This window comes from Pituophis catenifer, unplaced genomic scaffold, assembly GCF_029215685.1.
Source record: "Pituophis catenifer annectens isolate HBS135680 unplaced genomic scaffold, rPitCat1.0.hap2 SCAF_1, whole genome shotgun sequence".
NCBI classification, from domain to species: Eukaryota; Metazoa; Chordata; class Lepidosauria; order Squamata; family Colubridae; genus Pituophis; species Pituophis catenifer.
The window spans coordinates 192,762,970-192,788,260 of NW_027256881.1; the positions used below are offsets into that span (position 1 = coordinate 192,762,970).

General features: G+C 35.6%; 1 protein-coding gene across 5 annotated transcripts in view; it reads left to right on the forward strand.

Annotated features, from left to right (window-relative positions):
• CCDC141 (coiled-coil domain containing 141) overlaps positions 1-25,291 on the forward strand; it is a 127,310-nt gene that overhangs the window by 70,074 nt on the left and 31,945 nt on the right. For 4 of the 5 annotated variants that reach the window (XR_011601653.1, XR_011601655.1, XM_070956794.1 and 1 more), the window contains exons 8-19: positions 2,264-2,436; positions 5,069-5,210; positions 7,868-7,987; positions 9,128-9,319; positions 10,551-10,724; positions 11,250-11,429; positions 12,394-12,519; positions 12,843-13,031; positions 13,284-13,463; positions 15,378-15,527; positions 24,254-24,394; positions 24,964-25,158. Coding sequence is in view for 3 of the 5 variants with exons in the window: in XM_070956794.1 (XP_070812895.1) it covers positions 2,264-2,436; positions 5,069-5,210; positions 7,868-7,987; positions 9,128-9,319; positions 10,551-10,724; positions 11,250-11,429; positions 12,394-12,519; positions 12,843-13,031; positions 13,284-13,463; positions 15,378-15,527; positions 24,254-24,394; positions 24,964-25,158 (1,962 nt within the window). In the remaining 2 variants the exon portion in view is untranslated. Of the gene's footprint in view, positions 1-2,263; positions 2,437-5,068; positions 5,211-7,867; positions 7,988-9,127; positions 9,320-10,550; positions 10,725-11,249; positions 11,430-12,393; positions 12,520-12,842; positions 13,032-13,283; positions 13,464-15,377; positions 15,528-24,253; positions 24,395-24,963; positions 25,159-25,291 lie in introns of those variants that run through there. The other variant, XM_070957033.1, reaches the window with a different exon arrangement.

Consider the following 25,291-nt stretch of genomic DNA (forward strand, 5'->3'; position numbering starts at 1 on the left):
TGATTGGCCCCTCCCATAAGGCTGAAAAGAGAAGCAAAGGCTCTTGGGCTCTTTGTAGGAAAGCAATGTTGCTAGATCTGTTTCCAGTTGGCATCTCTTGTTTCTGAACTTCGTGGGGCTTTGCCAAGAAAGGCAAGATAAAGGTTTGTGATAAGCCCAAAGGACTTTTTCTGAAGGACTTGTTTTGGAATTAATTTGGACTAAGGTGGGAATGAAGTAATTCTCAGCTGTTATAATAAAATAGTTTTGTTTGGGACTAATTGTGTCTTGTAATGACTAAGCGAGCCTAGAGTTTAGAATTTAGAGAATCTATACCGCCCTTCTCCCGGAGGACTCAGGGCAGCGTACAGCCATATTAAAACACATAGATATACAAAATTTAAAACCAATTAAAATCAAATATATAAAATTTTGGCTCACAAATTAAAATACACATACACCCATTATAACATTTGTATTAGGCCAGCCCGGCTTGCTGGAACAGAAGGGTCTTCAAGGCGCGGCGAAAGGTACGCAGGTCGGGGCTATGCCTAGATCACAACAGGCTGTTTTCTACCTTTGTTAAGATTTTTCTGCATTTCTCCTTTGGGAAAATATAATATTCTTCCTCTTTTAATATTCCCCCAAATATTTCATTCTCTGGTGGGGGCGGGGACTTCCCACAACAGCATAGGGCATCAGTAGGCACTTATTATGACAACCCTCTTTAGAATTTACTTGAAAAGACTAATAAAATGTACCATTATACACTTTTCTGAGATAACTGATTGGCCACTCGGTGGAAAAAAGATCTAGGAAGATGTTTGAGCAAAATATAGAGTTTGCCTGTGTATTGGATATAATATCATTTGGGACTGTATTTTTCTGACTTGAAACCAAATCTTTAGAGATGTTATAAAAATCTATAGCATAGAATTGATAGATTGTTGATATTTTCTCAAAAGAAAATACTGCTATCTAAACTTCACTTTTCATATTTATGGCATGAAGTGTCCGGTTTGAAAAAGAAAATCCAATTATATCAAAGCTGAAATTAGATTATAAAGATAATTTGCACACATTGCAGCAATTAAAATGATCACACATTTAGAGCTCTTAGATGTCACGAAGAATTGATTTTATAATATAAGAAAAACAGAATGGATTAGCACTAATAATATGCATCTGTGAATAGGGGACTTGTGATCTGATAGAATTTTTCCGCTAGTTGAAAGTGAGGTAAGATTGTTTTCCTCAGATCTGCTGTTAATGGTAGGAAGAATAATCTGGAATAATAAAGAAAAGGTGGAATGGAGACTTCAGAAAAAGGGGGAATTAAAAAATCTTGTAGAAGTTGTTTTTGTCAAAATTCACATTAATATCATACGTGTTTGGTTTGGTACAGCAACCAAACAAGACAGATGCAGACTTCAATGGATAGTTAGGACTGCAGAAAAAACAACTGCAACCAGCCTGCCTTCAATCGAGGATCTGTATACTGCACGAGTAAGAAAGAGGACTGAGAAAATATCTACAGACCCCTCACATCCTAGACGTAAACTGTTTCAACTCCTCTCCTAAGGTTGCTGCTATAGGGCATTGCATGTCAAAACACACAGACAGTTTTTTCCCCTTGTGCCATCACTCTGCTGAATACCTAATTCCTACAGTACACTTTATGTCTAAGGATATTTAACCATATAGTATGGATATAGTATATAGCCCTACTAAGCAGGTATATACAAAAGTTTGAAGGCTATTGCTTAATGCATTGTAAGCCGCCCTGAGTCTCCGGAAAAGGGTGGCATATAAATCGAACCAATAAATAAATAAATAAATAAATAAATAAATAAATAAATAAATAAATAAATAAATAAATAATTACTACTATCCTTCTCATCTTTTCCATTACCTTCTCCTATTGGTATCTTATGATTATTTTGTTTGTATATACAATGAGGGCTTATGCAACAGAAACAAATTCCTTGTGTGTCCAATCACAGTTGGCCAATATTCTATTCTATTCTATTCTATTCTATTCTATTCTATTCTATTCTATTCTATTCTATTCTATTCTATTCTATTCTACTCTACTCTACTCTACTCCACAATGTTAATCAAATAAGGATGCAACCAAATAAGCATGCACTATATACTCTTTCTATAATGTCATAGAGAGGAAAAATGGTTTATTGAAATTTTTTCAAACAATTGTCTTAATCATAGTAGTTGGCAGTCACTGTGCTTCTTTAACTTTTTCAAACTTTTTTTTTTAATTTGACAGGCATATGATGTACTTGAAAATGTAGAGGCTTCCCTTAAGCTTTTTGAATCTAAAGTTTTCAACTTGCCCATTTTGGCAGTAAAACATGAGGAACTACAAAAAGAAATTAAAAATGGATCAGATAATGCCCTTCAGAAGGGACAAGCCTTACTTAGCAAACAAGATGCTCACAGGTAAGTATAATATATACTGTGTTTTTCTTACTATAAGACGCACCAGAGTATAAGACACACCTTAATTTTTGGGGAGGAAAATAAGAAAAAAGATGATTGGTGAGTGGATTGGCCTCCTGGAATGCCCCCAATCACCTGTTCCCAGAGGTGAATTTTAGCAACAGGTTCGTTGATTGTGAGCTCTTTGCCTTGCTTTTTTTCCCAAGAGGCTTTTTTCAACCTTTGAAACCTCCGTTTCAGAGACTTTTTTTCCCAGCCTCTGAAAGCTCCCTTTCAGAGGCTTTTTTTTCAGCCTCTGAAAACTCCATTTCAGAGGCTTTTTTCAGCTTCTGAAACCTCTGTTTCAGAGGCTGGGTGGGGCTACATTCAGTGTATAAGACGCACCCAAATTTTCACCCTATTTTAGGGGGGGAAGGTGCGTCTTATACGCCGAAAAATACGGTAACTGGAGAGTTCCACATACATTATAAAACATATAGGTGTGAGAATCCCTATTGGGAAATTATGTTTCTTCGAATGGTTAAATAGTGTTGAAATGAAATCTTAAAATAGAGAACTTGAAATCTGGGCTTCTAAGGGTCATTTTTTATGGAAACTTTTCCCTATTGTATTCAATTTGGGCGTAGTCCTCTTGCTTAGGTTGGGGTTTTGTCACTTCGTTCAGAGTTGCTACAGTTGCCTCTAGACTCTTTACTTTTCTTTTAGTATGTAATTGCCCTCATCCAAATCCACTTATGATAGGTTGAGATTCCAAGTGATTCTACAGAATTTTGTTGGATGTCTCTCAAAGCCCATCCAACTGATTTCTTTTCTAGATGTTCTCAAGCCAGCACAAGTAATGGTGAAGACTCAAAGCCTCGTTAGGATCAGTAGAAGTAGTACCTTCGTTTCTGTGTCATAGACATTGTTATGACAAGCAGTATGGGAGCCAGCATAAATGACTGGAAATTGTTATATAACATGGATGCCACTATAAATATGAATAAACGAACGAACAAACAAGCAAACAAATTGATATAAGCAAAAGTAGTAACATCAATATGTAACCATGTATGGCTAACCTGCCAGCTCATTTCTGCTTGCCCACATAAGCTTAGAAGAAGTGGGCAAAGAAGGAAAACTTTGATCTTATTCATCTCCCAATATCATTATAGTAAATGGAAATTGTCCTGATAGAAAATAGGATTGTTTTTAATAAAAATTCTATTAAGTTGTACATCAGTACAATGGAAATAAAGGAACAGCTGTTTTCAATTACATTTAGTTAAGGTACTTATGGTTATTCTGTTGTGTATTAAAGGAAGAAAATTCTGCCCATTACCAGTTCAGAATATTTCCACTAATCATCATTTAGGGGGCGGTGGGGGGGGAAGTGATTTTCTTCAGTTCAGCTTTCACAAGTATACTTTTATTCTGAACAGGGGCTTTCAGATCTAATAAAGTTCCAACTGAGAATGCAATTCTTTTTTAGGCACTCAAATGATTTTCATGATCACTATTAATATTTTAATGGAGTTTGTATTGCTATTTAATTTCACAATGCTTTGCCAGAGAAAATTTCTGTTATAAATTAACTGAAGGTAACAATTCGTTCCTTAAGTGCAATTTTCTTATCCTAATTGTATGTGATAATCAGTTTGAAGAGAACTATCTTGCGTCTTTGCATTATTATAAATCAGCACCCTGGAGCTCAAATATTTAGTGTGTTTGTTGGTTGTTTGCCACATGACTGTGTGCTAATTTTTGTTTAAAGCAACATTTTTAGAAGAAGTGCTAGTCTTAAAACTCACAGGGGGAATATTCATTGTGAGTTGTCTGTAAAAAAAAAAGTAAACTCTTTACAGCTAAAATTTGGATTTGAAATAAAAGCAGTTATGTATTTTTTTAAACTGCATTTTAACTTAGGGTCTAATTTTGATAAAACCATCTAAATCAAGATTACCTAAAGAAGGTATATCTCCCTGATATATGTATAGCAATAATATATTACAGAATACTAAAATGATGTATTAAAATATGATACTTAATATTCTCAGAGTGTTAGGTAATGCTAATTATTTAGGTAGTCCATAACTTATGTTCAAAGTTATGATGGAACCCTCAAAACTACTTAATTTTAAAGGTTGCATGTGACCATACCTGCCTGATTACATGACCACATTTTGGGCACTTGGCAACCAGGTAAACTTTACAGCCATTTGCAACATCCCGGAATCACGTGACCACATTTTTTGATGGTTTTTCTCAGTTTCTGCATTTACTTCAGGTTTCCAGTAAAAAAAAAAAAAAATGCCCCTTAGGTAAAATGGATTCACTTCATGATCACCATATTTAGTTCATGTTTGCACAAGAACCACTGTTAAAAAAAATGCTGAAAAATCAGGACCCCAGAAATCTGATGAATTCTGGGGTCATTACAGATAAGCCTTGACGTAAAGATGTGGAATAAGAACTGGAATCAAACAGTATATTTTAAGGTCTCTTGCTATGCATTACTTTCATTATCTTTGGGCTTTTTGAAAATAGAGCAACAGTAAATAATTATGATATAAAGCATTAGAATACATACCGTAGATAACATTACACTTTCATTTACCAGCCAGCATTAACCGTGATTTTATTGCACTTTCAGTTCTTGGATGATTGGGATTCAGGAAAGAATGGACTACATTGAGAAAAAAGTAGATCAGTTGATCAAACAGTTTCCTGATCATGGACAATTTACCTCAAACAAGGAACACTTAGCCACTTCCTTAGAAGATTACCTAAAGAAGGTATATCTCCCTGATATATGTATAGCAATAATATATTACAGAATACTAAAATGATGTATTAAAAGATGCATATAAACTTATTTCGAGCTCTCAATAAACCTACACATACATAATTTTAATTCTTTTTTTATCACTAGCATACACGCAATGGAAAGGTTTCCAGCAATATAGGAAAGTGGGTTGGATATGTTCACTGCCTTGAAATACCAGTAAAAAGAATAAATTTACATGATTTCATCTCCTGATGAAATTGGAGGTTGGACAAGTCAAATTCACCCTTCCTTATATCTTCAAGGCTGATTCTTCTTTTCAGTGTTGTCAAATTTCAAAAGGAGCAGCTGTACTTCGAAAGGGAGGGAAGAGAATTGGACAGTGTTAAAGCAAGAAGGCTTTTCCTTCCATCCTTCCCTCCCTCCCTCCCTCCCCCCATCCCTCTCTCAATATTCAATGATTTTATTTTTTCCCATACCTGGTAGGACAATAAGAAAGCTACTCTTCATCATCTCTATTCATGACTGGCAAAATACTGCTTTTGTCAGAGAAATAAAATTTGCCAATTATACTTTAAGCACCAAAGAACCTGATATTAGCAGATCCATTAAAAATAGTATTAAGTTAAACACATCAGAAAGAGTTCTGCCATTGGCTGCAAACCATCACCAACAGAGAACGAAGACATTGTATTCTGCTTTCCTTGACCAATGATCTCAAATAGAATGGCTTAAAAACTGCTCCCAGAGCATATAGTAAGCAGGAGTTTTACTTAATTGAGAGCAGTAAGGCCACTCAATCTGATGCTAACTTTAAAGCAGATCTGGGTATTTTATGGCCCCCGGGGCCACATCTGGACTTTTGGCTGTCCCTGTGATCCTTGTGAGGTCAATTTGAAATTAGAAATCAAATGTAAATAAACATGCCACAAAGTGTAGGAGAAGAAGCCGAGTAAGGTACAGTTCTGCACAGTCACCATGTGCTCCTTCGGTCGATCGGCAGCCATGAAAGGGCAAGGAGAGAAACCCCTTTTTTTACCTGTGCACTGCTTACCCCTCACCTGGAGCAACCTGAGGAGTTGAGGTGACAGAGTTTGAGGACATCAAATCAGGTAACATTGGTTCGGCCCTCCACAACAATCCCAGTTTCTCATGTCTCCCCTTGGGAAAATTAATTGCCCACCCCTGCCTTGAAGTTTTCTCTAATTAATCTCGCAAAATAAAATTTGATGCTCAAATCAACTCTAGCATTTGTTAGCACACGTTTTTGAAATAAGCAATAGAAAAATATTAAGAAATATTAAGCAAAAAAAAACCCTGAAGGCTTGGCTTAAGAAAAAGAGATATAGGTCAAATTAGACTATGCTAATGCAGTTATCTATATATTTCCATATTTTCTACCCCTGCTTACACATCTGTCCTTATGCAACATCCATACACTGTTCCTATCTTGCCTTTTGTTCTTTACACTGCCCGTCACTCTCATTTTCAGTAATTCATAAATTCTATCCAGTCATGATTTTCTAGATTTTTTACATTTCTCCTTGACCTTAAAATTGTTTGTTTTGTAACTGTATCCTCATTCATTCTACATGACCTACCCTTCTTGTACTTTGTTCATGCTGATCGCTTACTTTTGTACTCAGTTCACATTCTCTTTATCTTTCATCATAAATGTTCAATCATGCTTTCAGATATAAATTAATTCATTTGCCATGTATTTGTGCAAGCAGATTTATCTACATATCTAGATTATGTATTTAAAATAGGTATTGATAGGTACATACCTGTCAAACCATACCATTCTCATTTATCCTTAGGTTTCTAAATGTTCCACTCACCTTTTCTTTGCTCTCTTGTCTTACTCCCACCCATCAATTCATGTCATCTAGTAGATTTTTTTTGTTGACTGCATTAATTCAGAATATTATAGTATTTTCCCAAAAAAAACTCATATCGGATTTTTCAATTATCACCATTCACTAGAGCATACTATCCAACTATCACTAATGTTCATACATTCATACGCATTCACAACAATCTAGATGACACAAATTAATACTTTCTGACCTTCACTTGAATTATTTCATTCATATGTAACATTCCTTTTCTGCATGCATTCATCAATACCACACCACAAGATCAAAACATTTTCATTTTAATATGATACATCCTTTTCATTTTCCTTATCTCTACAGATGTACATCATATCTACTTTGCTTCCTTTTATTCTATTTGTTAGTTCTTCTTACACTATATATCACAGTCTTCCATACATCTCCCTCTTTGAGGGGGATGGGTAGTTTGGAAATGTGAAATATATATATAAAAATAATAAAAAATACAATATAGTTGTGACAGAATTTTAAATGAATTTTATATAAAAAAGGTAGGCAGCTTTCCAAGAAGATGAGCCATTCTGGAATATTACTCACCTTCATAATTGTACAAATTGCTTCCTCCTAACTAATAAAATAGCAAATATTATACATCAGAATACTAATTAGGGAAACTTAAGGAAAAAGATAGCACACTCATAAGACTATATTATTTTAAATGATATTAAGGGAATTGTGTTCTTGAAAGCTGTCTCACTTTACAACTCCCTACTGTTGACATACTTCCACATGGTTTTCAGCTATTATTAATATCTGTTTAAATATAAAGGCATCAAGAAAGATTCAAAACATTGGTCCAGTACTCTCAGCTGCAGTAAATCCTGGATCATCTGCTCCTGAATCAGAAGAAGTCCTGAAAAAATATTTAGAGCTGGCGAATCAAACCAAGGTCAGGTCTGATGCATTTGTTTTAATATCATCATTTTAAATGGTTAAATCATACGTTCATACTATGGGATTTTCTTACAATTTTTCAAAAACTTTTATTTCAGTACCACCAGTGTAGTACTGGCACCAGTGGGTTGATTTTAAACTTATTACACCAAAAATTATATTAAGCACACGTTGCTTTTTTAAAAAAAAAATTGTAATGCATTTCTTTAAGTTTTACTATATATTATATGTATATACATATAAAATTAAAGAAAAATCCTACTATTCAGTATGGAAGTATTTTCTTTGCATAAAATCAGCAAGCATCAAGAATGTTTGCAGAAGGGGGTGGGGGGGGAGTCAAGGCCACAACCACATGATTGAAGCTCTCCATATGTTTAGGTATGTTACACATGCAACAAATGGAAGAGAAATATGGCCTCAATTATATGCTCATGGCCATCATCTTGACTTTTTTTACTCCTGCCTTCGTCTCCATGGACACTCCTGGAAACAGTCCTTCATAGAGCCTTCATATACTAATTAGCACTCTTGGTCTTGTACCCCCAACTGTTCTAAAAGATCTTCCAAATTTCTTATAGGATCATAAAAGGGTTTTGTAGGCTTTTCAAACTGTTAGCCAGGGCTCAATAAACAGCTTATCAGAAGGTCATAATTTCTTTCTTTAAAAAAAAAAAAAAGATAAATCTTGCATGGGCAAAGTTGGACGCCAGACTTCCCTTCTCACTCTTTCTGGTGCAACCAGCTTCGCTTTCACTTTCTCTGTGTGAACCCATGGCAGGCAGTTGCAAATTTTCTGAACTCCCTTGATCCATAAATTAACATTTAATTATTAAAGATAAGCATTATTATTTTTTTTTTGCATAATTCTTGCAACAATTGATCAGGAGGGGAAATATACATTGTTTTAGAAATGAGAGTGGTGGTATAAAAAGTCTGAGAATTATTTTTTGTGGGAGGGAGGAAAGAATAAATTTAGCTTCAGTGTGCAAACCATAGTAGGATATACTGATAAACATTCAATAATATAATATAATACTCATATGTGTTTGATAACCAATAAATGAGGAAAATTTTAATTTTGATTAATTTTCAAAATGTTAATGCACTTATTTTTCTCTGTTATACATTGTAGGAGATGGCCAATGAACTAGAATTGGCTGTAAGAATTTGTAAGGAAATGAAAGAACTAGAAACCACTGAAATAGCAGTTTTTTCAAACAAAACTGAGCTTTTAAATGAGGAACTGGCAACACTGAATAGAAATCTTTCCTTAAAACTCAAAATCCTGAAGCCATATGTAGCCTTCTTAAAGTCATCAGATGAGGTACTTAAACATATTTTGTGGGAAAATGTTATGTTCGGAAAGATACCTACATTTGGTGACATCTTTAAATACAATGGAATAATGTTCAGAATAATGTTGCACCCTTCCCCACTTGGTATTGATATGTGTCAAACTTGATAGCAAAGACTGAGTGAGAAAACTGCAGATACTTCCATGTTATTTTGACATAAAGAAATGACTAGCAATCTGCTGGCTGAAGTAGTGAATTGATCATTATTTTTTGTGGTGGCTCAATGGCATGGGAGAAAGTGGTCTCCTATAAAGCTGGTGGGTAAAAAATATGGATTTTTCATGGATAAAAAATATATGTTGGTAGAATGTTGTAGCATATTTTAGTTCCTCTTAATTAGATAGAATTAGATTAAATATTGAATTAAAGATAAAGGGTAATTTAAAATAAAGATGAAATTGCTCATGTGATCTAGCACAGGGGTCCCCAATCCCTGGTCTGTGGCCTGGTGCCAGGCCGCTGCCCATTTGGAACTCGGCTGTGGAAGTGGTGGGTGAGTGTGTGCATGGAGCTTCATTCGTGAAAGCAGTGCGCGCATGCATGCAAAATCATCCCGTCTCTCCCCCGCTGCCACAATGGTCACTTCCACTGGTCTGCTGAGACAGAAAGGTGGGGATCACTGATCGGGCATATAACTTCCTCCTAACTCACTTTTCAGAAAGGGCAACACTATGTAAGAGCGTTCAGTGTCAAACATCATCCAGTGCAGTACTCGCTTAGCAAAAGTCACTGAAAGTGTGCCTTTGCTAACACCTTCTTACAAAACAGGAAAGGAACTTGTGACTCTTTAGATGTTGCTGGATTTCAGTGCTCATTACAACCAGACAGTATGGACAATAGTTTAGGATGCTGAAAGTAGTTTTCGTTCCCTACTTTAACAGTGCAATTTCCAGAGCAAATGGTGAATTGCCTCATATTTAACAAGAATAAGAGAACATCTAAAACCTATTAAAGAAACAGAATAAATTTAGTAAAGTATCCTTTCAGGTTTTCTAATTTTATTTGCAATATATTTAACAAAACATTTTTTAACTACTAAGTTAAAAGCCTTAGTAAGTTCTTGCCTTAGCTTTTTGGAAGTCTTATTTACTGCAGGGAAGAACTTCAAGGATTCCGTAGGTGCAGCTCAATAGCCTAAAGAATGTCCATCATAAATGTTCAGAAGAGAATAGTTGGGTTGATTCATTTCTATTCCTTTAGGTTGGAAATGATGCCCAGAAGCTGAAAGAATTCTATATAAGCGAGCCTGCAGAAGACATTGAAGCTAAAAATGAGGCCTTGCTACAATCAGCTGATGCTCAGTGGTATTTGGTTTTGAAGAAGATTCTTTCCACTCAAGATATGGGTCATGACTTTTTAAATTTAGTAAAGATGGTGAGGCAATTTCTGATGATTTATAGATACCAACAATGTTTATTTTCCCACATTCTTTCTGAACTAATCCTGTATGTTTGGGATAAGCCACAGTGAGTATAATTAGATATACCTTCTAAGGTAAAGCTAAGCAAGTCATTTAGAGTATATATTGAAATACTACATGGTAACCCCATCTAGAGTGAGTTCATGATATACATAGTTCCAGGAGTCAAATCTTCTTTCAAGAATCCTGTTTAACATTTGTATGGACACCACATCCCAAATAACGTGTGGATTTTAAGAACCAAAGGACCGGGGAGGAAGTATTAAAGCCTCATTATTTCTGCATGGTGGTTTTTAAAAACGATGTAATTCCTTTTCAGTAAAGAGAAAAGGGGAGTCAGATGCATGATGCATATTACATCCATTTAGTTTGACTTCTAGAAAAATGTATAGAATTGCATGAGGTGGAGGTGAAATAAATCTCTGCCCCTTCTTGATGCCATCATAAAGATGCCAAATTATAAATTCTGTCTGGAACAGGTGAATAACAATCTAATAATGAATGTGGAAAATGTTGTTCAAGTAACGGAACGTACTCTTGATATTCTGAACAAAGAAAAAGAAGAATTAACCGAACTTTGGGCAAGATGGAAACTTAGCATGAATCAAGTGCAATCGATCAAGCAACAATGTGGAAAATTTAATGAGCAATTTAAAAATGTAAGTGAAATCTATGTAATATTTATTCCTAACTCTCTTTGGTAAAATGGAATTGCCACTTGTTTTAATTTTGTTTGGGGCAGATCAGAACGCCATGGTTCTTCTGCACTATATTCAAGAGATTTGAAAGCATAATAGCTGAACTGTCTAGACATTTTTCCTAACAATAGTGTGTTTTTCAAAATGAAGAATTTCCTTTAGCAATTTTAGGGGAACATGAAGTGCCATCACGAAATCCTTCCTGGAGTGTACATGCAAATAAAATATGTGATAATCAAAGTAAAACGAATGTCCCAAATGCCAAGAAGTGATCACAAGGGGTCAAAGAGTCAACCACATAATCAAAGCTCTGCTCTTTGTTATGTGTCAGAATGCATTTTGATAGCATAGTTCAGACACCCTTGCATATATCTTTATATCAAAAAAATAAAAGGCCTTGTTGATGGCATCTACTACTCAATCATTTCTCCTATAACTTCTAGATTTCTCTGGAATTTTGCAATCAAGTTTGATCCCTTACATTTTATTTGTTGGTGTATTTAAGATAGCTTGGCAGATTTAAACGACCTAAGTTTTTGTAAGATAGTTCAGTAAAAGGGTTTTAGAATGTCAGGAAATACAGTATTGTCAGATGAAAAGTAGATTCGGGAGCTGAATCTACAAGCACCTTTTTCTCCTTTAGCTCTTGATGCTAATTTCAGTTCCATTTTGGATCTTGGCTAGTAATATTTAGCTGAAACTTTGTGTTTAAACATTTATCAACAATAATTCATATCTTCTGGTCCACTCTAGGCCTCAAAAATAGAATATAAAAGATATATGGGTAGGCACTAATCTAACATACTTTATAGCATTTTTACTTTGTAATATGCAAGTTTAACATTCCTTTTTTCTTAAAACTGGTCTCTTCTTATTTCAAAAATTCTAAACATGCATTTACAAATTGTTTTGTGGTGCATTATAGACAACACAACGCTTAGTTGTTCTTCAAGAGGGACTCAGATCTACTCTGGCACTTGATCTTGGAAGTAATCTTTCAGTACTTATGGAGTTACAAAATAAGTTTAATGAAATTAAGCCACAGTTTCAGGTAAGAACATAAGCTGAGAATGTTGAAAAATTGTGTTCTATTTGTTTCAGTAGATACTGAGAAATATGTCTTTTACTTCTTTATAAACCCTAAGGTAATTCAAACATGCCACCCTGAATGAAAAGCCATATATTTAAAACCATATTTGGCAGGAAGTGCAGCAAAATTTAGGAAGACATTCAGACTGAAACTAGTGCATTCACTTTTTCAGAACAAGGGGAAAGTAACAGTTCAAACAAAATGAACAGAGATTTGCTTGGCTTAAATGTAAATGTGCTTTCCTTTGAGATTTGAATATTTTTTTATTGTACCTAATTCATTAGCAACTCAATGCTGAGGTGGAATACACATTAAAATTATCAGAGCAGCTGGGCTTGAAAGGAGCTCCTGACGTGGAAAAATCTGAGAAAATAAGTGAGCTCATTCATCTCCATAAGGAGATAAAGGAAATGATGGCAAAATACGATGAAGTTTTCAACAAGACAGTCAAATTCCACAAAATCAGAGAGGAGGTAAGTGTAGTTGTCTTTATTTTCATGAACCTCGTGATTTCACTAACTCATTCATCCATGTGTATTTTCTTTTACTGGCCTATAAATACCATTTTAAAAGAAGCAGTTGTTAGGCAATAACTATGCTAAAGTATTTGGGTAGCCAAATTCTGGATTTAGAGTCAAAGTTGTTTTGAACTGAACCTGAATGTTCCGTGAACATTAAAAGATGCAAGGCTTGACGTTAATGAAACATATCTATAATTTTCCCAGCTTGAAGGTCTCATAAAATCAGGAGGACTGGAGATCCTACAAATGAAAGATGTGCCAAGTGACACTTCCCATGCTAAGATCCACCTGACTAATGCTCAGGAGAAGCATGTACATATCAGGCACCTGTATAAATTGGCACTTTCACTTGGAATGGATATACTCTCAACTGTAAAACATCCTGTAAGTAAATATTAGAGCAAGTCTAGAATGGGGAAAATCAGCACTTTCGCTTGGAAGGGATATACTCTCAACAGTAATACATGCTGTAAGTAAATATCAGAGCAAATCCAAAATGGGGAAAAGGGAGCAATTATCCAGGACAAGCTACTTTCTTTCTTACATCAGTCATGGACTATGAATTTACAACAGTGCCAGAAGTACAACTGAACCTTTTGCCATCACATTTTTTTCCCCCACATTGTGGGAGTATATTGAGTGACTATTAGTATTATTGTCCTCTTTATGTATCACATAACTGTATGTAACTTTCTCTGACACAAATGATGACTGGCTATAGTGAATACTGTTAATTGGAACTCAGCTTAGCAAAGAAGACGGTAGTATTGATAAAGGGGTACAAACGTTGAGGTGATACCTACCAGTCTTTTATTTGTTCTGGGTATATTTTCATCTCCCCCCCCCTTAAGCATAATGTACATAGTTTTGAGTAAAGGTTAAAGGCAAAGCTTTCTTTTGTAATGTGAAGTATTTTTGACCAGTTTTAGCTTAGTCGATCAATTGCAACCTCTTTTAGGGCAATTTCGCCCTACAACTTAAGAGGCTTGTCTCTCCTGATGTTCCAAGCCAACTTCAGAAATCCCAGTCCGGACTGCAGTGGGTTGTCAAGATACAATCCAGACTGAGAGTGGCCTGATAACCAGCCTAGACCACAGTCATTGATAGACCCGATTGATTGTTCCCCCCATCTCTTGCAGGAAAGGCAGACCTTACTGCCTGGCTCCCATATGGACCAGTGAGTGCCATTTCTTGTTAGGGCTGTTCCTTTCTCACTAGTCACCATGACTTTGCTTTCCCAAACATTTGCCAATATGCACACCTTCATTCTCCCTTTCCACATTATCTCCTTTGACATCAATACAGACCCTTTCCTTTCCCCCCCCCTTTTTTTTCTCCTTATAAGAATAATAAAGTTCTGATGCTACAATAATGAAAGCAGTAGGAAAAAGTTATTATTATTCTTTGATGTTGTCCCGGTATTCCTCTATAGATCCATGGAAGGATTGATAGTTCAGCTTCATAGAAATAAAGTAGTAACATACCTATTATACTACTTAAAGGTGTTGAAATAAATTAAGGTAAGGGAAACTCTGCAGTACTATGGACAGTGCTGATGCAGAAACATTGTATCAAAATATCTCATGGACTTCCTACTTTGCCCCATTTATTCTCGCCCACTCCTTAAAACTTTTGATCAAATATCTTCATTCTGAGAATGCAGGTGGATGCTTTCACAATAGGAATATGGTGTTTGCCATTGTTCTCACCAGGGATATTCTGACACAAAGCAGATCATTCTTCCCGACTTTATTATTGGATTTATTTGCTTTTTGAGCTTGACTGATAACTCTTTCTGTTGTATTTTATTGATCTGCTGTTGGCTTATTTTATGTTTTCCTTTTGATTATTGCTGCTTCTGCATTGGTTGTGCTTATTCTTTTCTTTCAGTTTTGGGGAGATTGTCCCCCAAAAGTAGTTTCTTACCTTGTAAAAGATGACTAGATAAAATAAATCAACTTGATTGAAAAGAGTTTCAGAGTCATTTATCTGAATGCGCCTTAACCACTAATAAAGGTCAGCGGTAGAACCTCTGTTCATCTACATTACAAGAAACAGCACATTCTGTGAAATAAGTAGATTTTTCCATGGTTTAAACCAAGCTTTATATCTTGCATATATGTTGACAGGTATAGAACTCGAATTGATATTTCCATACCTTGGAAATATTAAGAGTTAGAATTAGAGTACCATGCTCTTGGAAAATGATAATTTACCACACAATATTTTTCATTATTACTGTCTCTGTTTATAGACAATTGCTTGTTGCTTCAGCATAATTTATATATTTCGTTTCAGAATTCCTTTAATGTTTCTGTAAAGAACTTACAGCAACAGCTGGATACCATGGAGTCTGACAGCATTAACTGGGACTCCAAAGCTGAAAAGTACGAGGAAGAGCTGTCGCATGTCCTCCATTTCTGCATGACAAGGGACGAGATACATGAGGTGTGGTGAAAAGAAATCATTAAATGACTGCTACTGTTGTGTCCTTTGTCTTCTTGTTTTACTCTTCACTAATATCATTGCATTTCATTTTGTTTAAGCTTTTTAAGGAAACCCTAATTCACAAACCGTTGTAGAGATATTGGTGCCTCTCTAATTATAGCCTTTGCTAAAATCTGAATTACTGGAGACTGAAAAGCAGAATTGCACAGCTATACTTCACTTGAGTCAATCAGTATGTAAAATAGATTAGTGGTAGACTGTAGATTGAATTGCTACAGTTATTTTTCTTCACCCATATGTAAAATGCCCTCTGCATCTAATAAAGCACAACAGCGCGAACTAAATGAAAAATTGAATTAATCAGAAGCAGGAGCAGTTTTTCCTTCCTATGCCCTGAAGTCCATGTGAGATCTGGAATGCATGTCAGAGGAAGGAATGGAATTAGAATTCTTATTGTGCACATTGACTGTTGCTAGTGCAATTTTGTACTCCACCAGTAGGGGTATTCTAAAATAAATACCATATTTTTCAGAGTATAAGACGCTCCAAAGTATAAGACGCACCTTATTTTGTGGGGAGGAAAATAAGGGGGAAAAAATTCTGCTTGAAAGGTTCTCCATTTGAGAGGCTGGGGGCCGTTGGGTGGGCGGGGCTACATTTGGTGTATAAGACGTACCCAAATTTTCACCCTCTTTTGGGGGGGAGTGTGTCTTATACTCCGAAAATACGGTATTTTCATTACTCTGAAATTTATGTTTTTCACAGTAGTTGTGTTCAGAAGCACTCAAAATCACAATCTACACCCCACCCATAAATTTTGAAATAATACATTCTGGTGTCTTGTTCTTATTTGAGTCAGTGACAATAGGATTAAAACGATGCCTGGTGGAAACTCATCTGACATCCTTCAGTTCCTTTGTGCAACATAAATAATAGCTATTACTTCCTGACAAATAAAGTTTAATGCATAGATAGCTCCCCAGCATATTTAAATGGGTTGTCATTTCTTAATATGGTGAATTCTTAATCTTAAGAATTATTGAAGGATTCTTAAATTCTTAATATATGGTGGCTGAAATCCATAAAAGTGGTTTGGGCACTCTCATTTTCTTTCCTATTAGAAAAGTCCAATGGAGTATCATAAAATACTTCAAAATGTTCTCTTGATTTTAAAAATGGTTTCTCCTGATTCATGGTGAGCTACTATCCAAGAAACACCCATGTAAAGTCCCATTGATGTAAGGAATTTGTTTCTGATTGTCTGGACATTCTATATACGGTGTTTGAAACATGTGCTTGTGAATCACCATACAATGAACGCTTTTAAGAGAAAGGAAAATCAATCTTAAGTCTATGCAGATGCATTTATGTATCTTCAAACTGTCTTAATTGTGTCCTCAACTGGCATCCTTGTTTATACTCTAGCGATTACGTCTTGTTGATCAGCCTTTTTGTACTTAGCCTAGTGATTTGTACTCAGTAGGACAAAAAGCAAGGATTCTTATCATTCACTTTCCTGTTAATGCCACTTTCCTTGATGAACATGATTGCTCTGGCATGCTCTGTGAGCTGGGTTCATTTGGAATGTATTGTTTTGATTAGCAAATGTCACCTTAGCACAAGTTCCCCCAGACTCGAAAACAGTCTCCAACTAGTAACTTCACTGCAGATCTCTCAATATACAGTCTGAAAGCATTTTTTGGTAACCGCACTTACTTTTCATAGCTTTGATATTTAATCCTGTACAGTACAGAAAAGCCAATAAACTTGTCATGTAATTACTATAGAAAGAATTTTATTTATGGATTGCAGCTTATCTCCGGTGAAGTGTACAATTAAAAATAAACTGACATTTGATGTCAGTTGAGATTTAGATAGTGCTTTCCTATTGTATAAATAGTAAGTACATCATGAAAAGCAGTGACATTATGTTGGCATGATAGTAATGTAATGCTTTTAAAGGTTGGAGGCCCCTGTGCTAAGCGTAAACTAAATAGAAGGCTGTTTAAGTTAACTTGGATAGTTTGCTGAAGGCAGTTCATCAACATTTATTTGATAATTATGTAATAGTATTTAATTTGATTGGATTATTTTGAAGACACAGATTATTTTAGAAAGCACAGAACAAATCTGCTGATTAGCTCAGTTCAGTGTCATCTCTTTTCAAATGGAAAATACATTTTAAATGGGGAAAATTTGAAACACATTATCTTCAAAGTAGTACTCAGATAAAACAAACCAATTTTTCCCTTCATTTTGCCCAATGAAAGCATGGTTGACTGTGTCCTCCAAAGTCAATTTATTCCTTGGAGTAACACTCTGTGTGGCACTAATTTATTAGTTCTTTGTGAGTGAGTGAGCAGAGATTCATATTTGTAGGTGGCCCAGCATTTAAAGGCTGGAGTGTACTGATTATACTAGATTTTAAAACGAATTTGTTGTCCAAAACACATCAACCAATCTAACTTTTATATATGGTTCACATATCCAAAACAACCCTTAAATCTGTTTTTAAAACTGAGTTGACAATGAGTAGTGAGTACTGAATGGATTTTTCCATTTTAAAACAAATGAAACTGGACTGAAATGAATTAGACTTATTCTATGTTTTTTAAAAGGAAGATAATAAAATAATCCAATTTTGGTGCAATGATAAGAAAAATTATTATCCTACCAAGGAGAAAATTATACCTCCACCAAAATGGGCAGAGCAAGCTACTGTATATAAACATGGAGCAAACCCAATACTTACTTGCATTGACAATGTTTCCTAGTTGTATAATTAAATGTCATCAAATAAAACAATCAAACTCAGAGAGCATCAAGAACTCCACAGTTTAACCCTGAGCTCCACATATTCTTTTTTATTGGAAGAGAAATTTATTAATGTTTAGCCTGTGTGTAATGAAAACTAAGAAAGGAGAACAGTCTGCCTCAGGGGGGAAAATGGTCTTCTTCACTAGAGATTTTTAAGCAGAAGCAGGACAACACTATGTCAGAAATAATATAATTGTAATCTGAATGTTATAATATCATATTGAATTATACTAGAGAAATTCCCTGTTCTAAAATACTGGGTCTCTAATTGAATTATATAAACTGCTATATTGAATTATATAAACTATATAAACAACTTAAATAGGAAAATAAATTATTTATAGAGTTTTTAAGTAAAAGAATCTAAGCAAAATACCCCTATCATTTTACAACTCCATGCTTACTTCAGCAGAGATTAGGCCCATATTTCAAAACCAATTTCAAGCTTGTAGGACGTTTTAATGCCATTCTGGATATATGATAGCATGCAATCATAAATCAAAGTTTACATTTCTGCCTGGTATCCAACTTGAATCAATTCTACATCACAATCACTGCAATGTAGGCTTGTTCAGAACTTGCCATGACAGCATTTTAAAATAACATTTTGAACCAATACTTTTCTCTGCCCCCACCCCCCCTTGCCGCTTCTTCCTTTCCAGAAGTGCTACAGCACTGTGGGCAAATATATTGGGCATAAGTATTTTTAAATTACATACTGCATTTGTGATGTTTCAGTGCATCAGTGGTAGGTTCATTTTTTTTTACTACCGGTTCTGTGGGCGTGGCTTGGTAGGCGTGGCTTGGTGGTCGTGGCTGGGGAAGGATACTGTAAAATCTCCATTCCCACCCCACTCCAGGGGAAGGATACTGCAAAATCCCCATTTCCTTCTGATCAGCTGGGACTTGGGAGGCAGAGAATAGATGGGGGCGGGGCCAATTAGAATTTTTACTACCGGTTCTCTGAACTACTCAAAATTTCCGCTACCGGTTCTCCAGAACTGGTCAGAACCTGCTGAAACCCACCTCTGCAGTGCATGTCTTCCAACAATCAACTTACAAACATGTGGAAAAAGCTACATTAAAGGGATTCCTTGAAATCCTTCATCTTGAAAAAAAAGAGAAGTATTATCTTCTGTTTTCTTGTGAAACGTGAGAAACGGTTTATTAAAACAGAGTCCTCATAGACTGTCCATTGTTATTTTCTTCTCCTTATGTGACAAATTGCAATAATTGCATTACATTATTCCTTGCGTTGTTCCTTACGCATGAAAAATCAGGTTTGTCATAGGTAAGAAACAATGGCTTTCTAAGGTCAAGGCTAATTAAAATAACTTTTTAATAATATGTGGAATACTTTGTGGTCAACTCAAACACCCAGTTGCCTGCTGTCTTGTGCAATCTTGTACTGTGATATTTTCATGTGTTTTTCCTCAGTGAATCAAATATACTGATATTAGTGACTTTCTCAGAAATGTCCTACTGAATTCAGTTGGTGCCTCTTTCAAGTACTCATGCTTAAAGCAAGACTGTAGTATTAGATACATGTGAAGATTTTTTACCTACCTTGAATCTGATTGATTGATTGATGATTAAGTTTTTGAATCCTAGTGACAACATAGATTTTCTCCATCATGAGTCTTGGATTTCTCCTTCTCCAAATATGCTTGTGCACTTCTTTCATCTCTGAAGTTTAGATGGATATCTATCTATCTATCTATCTATCTATCTATCTATCTATCTATCTATCTATCTATCTATCTATCATCCAACCATAATATGTAGATTTGTTTAGTAGTTTGATCTATACTGCTCCTAATGTAAATGGATTTTGTCTATCAATAAGTAGCAGCATTATTCTTAATTATTGAAAGCTAATCAGTATTAAGGCATAATGTAAGAAGTCTAATGCTGTGGATTGAAATTTGTCACTGTTTTGCATTTAGGAGGAGAAAAGTAAGAACTGAATTCTGAATTCTGTTGACATCCCTTTCTGAAACAATGAATTTCTATTTTATGCACTTTCTATCAAAACAGAAAAAAAGAAGTTTAAAATATTTAATAAGTACACTGACAACCTGTTAAAAGGATTTTTTTTCTTTGCTGATTTGTGGTTCTATGTAAGGATTTCCTGTCCTCAGCCAAAGAATCATGATTTCACATTTTAAATAGAAAAAGAATACTGTCAAATGGAAAATGAATTTCTGGCTGGCTCTGGTGTCCTATAAGAGAAACTTGCAACTACAGTACTTCAGCTGATGAAAAATGGATTTTGATTATTATATATTCTCATATAAATTGAGATCCTTACTTTAAAGTAAAAGACATTTTTAAGTTGAAAATGAATGGCAATGCTCAAACAAGTCTCACACATATACTCCTAATCTTTATTCTGGAACATAATAAATAATCTTTATTCTGGAACAAGGTAGAAAGAACATACATTGAACATTTATTAAGAATGTTTTTCCAGCCAATCAGTCAATTTCATCTACAATTATTACTTATATTCCCTAAAGTTAAAGTTATATTCCCTAAATCCCCAAAACTTTAACCTTAGATTGTCTACTGTAGACCTCACCCCATTCCTAAGAGGTCTGTAAGGGGCGTGCATAAGCGCACCAGCGTGCCTACTGTCCCTGTCCTAACGTTTTCTTTTATTCATATCCTTTTCATGTATTATAATTATGTTTACACTTGTATCTGTCATAAAATACATGCTTTATGAAATAAATAAATAAAAATAAAAACAATGGAAAAACCCAATTGCTGCTGTCTTCCAAAAGTTAAATTGTTCATATACCCATTAAACAGATAATAAATCTGGAATTCTATTTTTCTTTTACTATGAGTTTTATACTCATAACAGTCACTGCAATATTTACGACAGAACAAAGATAGAAATATGAAATCTGGTACAATTTAAGTACCTCCTACCATTTCATATGATTTACATTTATAAGATCATAGATGGTAACACGGTATGCCATATATATAGGAAAAAGAAAGAAGAAATAAATTATATAAAAATATAACGCTACAACAAACAGCTCAAGAATATTTGACCAATGATCTTCTATGAGAAAATAAATTATTTGAATATTAACCGAACAGACTTACGGTTGGTTGCAAGTTGGATATAAATTTGTAATTCCATTGTTGCAGAATAGTTAATAGAATATGAAGAGCCCCTTATATGGGGAATATAACAGAAGAACCTGTACATCCAGATACATCCAGTGAGTGCCATACCAGAATCCAGAAATGTAACATCCAATGCCGTTGTTTTCCTCTCAGGCAGACAATGTTAAGCAAGGATATAGAAAGATTGCAGAGCACATACATATATAAGTTTGCTTCTCTGTTATGGGGAGGGGGATGAATTGGGAAAATCTGACAGCTGCTATTGTGTTGCTGTCTGGTTCCCATAATTCCCTCTGGCCCAAAATGGGGATTGGTTGAAAAGCATGCCTTAGTCCTTCCTCTTGGCTCTTGCTTCAGGACACAGCTGCAATGTTGTCGAGTTTTTAATTTTGTTTTGTTTTTGCTTAGCATGTTCTTTCTTCCTCTACACTTTTATCTGATGCACACCATTCCTATTCCTTTTTGTTTCTGATTTTTGTTTGCTAATACCCTGAGTAGCTGTAACCTTTTCACAAAGTGTTGTGATGTCACCACTGTTTGCTATTTCAGTAGCATAAATACTTTACCTCCCCAATCATGACTGGCCCAGACTCTTTCTCAGCTCTGCCAGCAGCAAAAATAAATGTCAGCTTAGGGAAGCTCTAGTACATGCAAATCAATATCATGACAGCGATAATAATTTAAAGACTTCCCTTGAAAAATCCTACCCAAAACAAAGTGACTTTTTATTTCGGCATATCTTGTCGAAAACTGGAAACCACGGATTTAGTTTGTTCCTTTAAATTCGTGGTTCTCAACCTGTGTTCCACAGTCCCCTGAGGGCTGTGATGCCATTACAGGGGGTTCCATGAAGGCTTGAAGAAATGTTATGATTTAAATTTTGAGTGAAGTCTTGGGGTTCCCTAGCCAGAAAAGGTATTTAAAGGGGGTCCATAGTGAAGAAAAGGCTGAGAACCCTTGCTTTAAACCAATGAAATGCAACTTTGTAATCCGTTGTTTTTGAGATACAGAGCAGCATAATTTTGCTGCAGCTGCCAATGTTCAAGAAGCAATTAATTTCATTCCAATATAGAACTTATATTGGTATTACACTTGATGGCCTGCAGTTTAATCTCACAGGTTACTAAATGACAACTAACCTCTGCCTTGTTGTGTTTTGGAAATTAGAGCTGAAATTGCCTGGCTAAAAAAAAAAGAAAAGCCGGGAGGGGGGACATGTTTATATTTTAAGGCTCTCCTTAAGACGGAAGGAGAGTGATCTAGTGAAGATTCATTCCATAGGCTGTTTGCAGATGGGGTGTAAATCTTATGAAGTGATTTGATCCCATCTCTGGTAATCACTGGATGCTTATTGTGCTTAGTCCTTCCTCGTTCCTATGACACACATGAAGTTTTGTGCAAATAGAGAACTTATGTTTCCAAGCAATCAGTCATGGTGAAAAGCAGATGTGAGATGCCTTTGTCTTACCAACAATGCCAAACTTCCCCAGTGTCTCTTCTGTGTAACAGAGGATGGCAGGAGTCTGTGAAAAGATCCTAACAGAGAACTGTCATGTTGAGGGTACGCCAATATGGTGGGTAGATGAGAAAGTCTCAGTTTTTTCTTTGGGTAGAAAAAGGGATGGCATTTATGTTTTGGAGCAAAATAGACGTGGCAAGAGGCACTTCTTGCTGGAAATAGATGAGCTCCAATTGGCTAAAACATCTCTGTATTCATCTCTTGGCTTTCAGTCCCATGTGGGCAGCCTCACAGAAAACTAAAATATCTATTAGCACTCAGGCAAAGTTTCAGAACAGCCAGCTAAAGCAATGCTTCATTTAAATTGTGATGCCAGCAACTGGAGTGATGGTAAGACTGACCAATTAGAAAATACCTATATACAAACTATTGTTCTGATGGCATCCAAGGAGAATTGCAGGCTGCTTTCATAGCAGAACACTCTGGCAAATAGAACAACTTCACAAGGGAAGCTTCATTGCATCCATACTACCAGCATGTGTATGGAGAAGTCATATACACATACAGTACAATTTTCATTTTTTAATTTCTGTTTATGTATTTTACACACTCTACCCTTTATCAAGCAGTGTGTGTCAGTAGTGGTTTCCACTTACCTTCGCTACTGGTTTGGAACTGGGAGTGTGCGCTTGTGCGCATGCTTTGCTTGATCGTGGCACTTCTGCTCATGCCCAGAACCTTCTATGCATGCGCAGAGTATCCGTGATGACATCCGGGTAGGTGGGTGGAGCCTCCCACCACTGCCACTACCAATTCGCCTGAACCAGGGCGAACCGGTAGAAACCCATCAGTTGTGTGGGCGTGTGTGTGTGCGTGTAATATAACCAAAAACAACCACACAGTCCCAAACAGTGGTGGGTTGCTATCGGTTCGCCCCGGATTGGGCGAACTGGTAGCGGCAGCGGAGGGAGGTTCAGCCCACCCGCCCAGACCCACTACTGGTCCCAAAGGGCAGTTTTCATAAGGGTATCAATTTGCACTATTTATTTCCATGTGATTTATCTCAGTATTTTTATCACAGAAATTAACTTGCAAATGTTGCATCACATTTAATGATTTAGGATTTACACTATATAGGTGATTGCCCCACAATACAGAATACCACAAATCCATGCAGTAAATGATTAGAATATAGGCTCAACCACCGACTTAAGATGCATTGATCTCTGCAAAGATATATCTGTGTATATCTACAGTATTACTGTCAAAATCGTGTTTTAAAATGAAGGTATTTCTTTTTTTTCAGCTCAGAGAATCCTTTAAAGATCTCAGAAAGAAATTCAACAACATGAAATTCAACTACAGCAAGAAAACGGAAAAAGCACGAAATCTGAAGACTCTAAGAATTCAAATTCAGCAAATGGATGCTTTTTCTGAAAAATATCAGGTAATATTTATAGCAGTTAAGGCACAGAATTCATGCATGAGGTTTATTCTGAATGCACACAGATGTCTAAAGTAATCTGTCAAACGTTTCTTTCATTTGCAGCTGATGTAACAGAACACCAAAGGTCACATCATTTTCTTTTAATAATTGACCTAAGATAGGTTGTGCTTGTGCGTTTTAAAGCTAGAAACCAACTCTACTTTCTCAGTCTGCTTTTCTTTTTCATAATACATCATCATTATTGTAATTGCCATTGGCATATACATATTTTCATATGAACAAACATTAAAATGCCTGGAGGGAAAAAATCTACCAAGCATGTGTAAGATCTCATCTGCCAAGATGATTGAGGATGCCATGCAGCAGTGCCTGGGCTTTGTCTTCACTCGGTATTATAAAAAATGGGATTCCATGGACTGTTACAAATGCACAATGAAATGGTGCAGTTTGTTTTATTTCCTTTGCTCTCCAGTAATTTTGTTAATATTGCTAGTATTACACAGCATAAACATGGATCTTAAGCTTTTAATAACATGGTTCTTAAATTCTTCTCATGTTCTTTGGAACAGGTACTGAGAAACAAGTTAGAGAATCTAAAGAAGAAAGTTTTAGATTCCCTATCGACTCAACCAAGTGACAAAGCCGAATTTATTTCTGCAGCCGTCAATGAATTAGAGAAACAGCTGACTGAATTTGGGAAGATTATGGAAGATTACAAGAAAAATTTGGAACTGATGGAACATTTGCAAGAGATGATGGAAGAGGTATAACAAAAAATAAAATAAAATAAAATGTCTTTGATTTGTAGCTAGGATAAGATGCCAGCTCTGAGATTTAGGAAACAAATGTAGATTCCATATGTCTGTCATCTATAAACTCATGGATTTAATTTTAAGC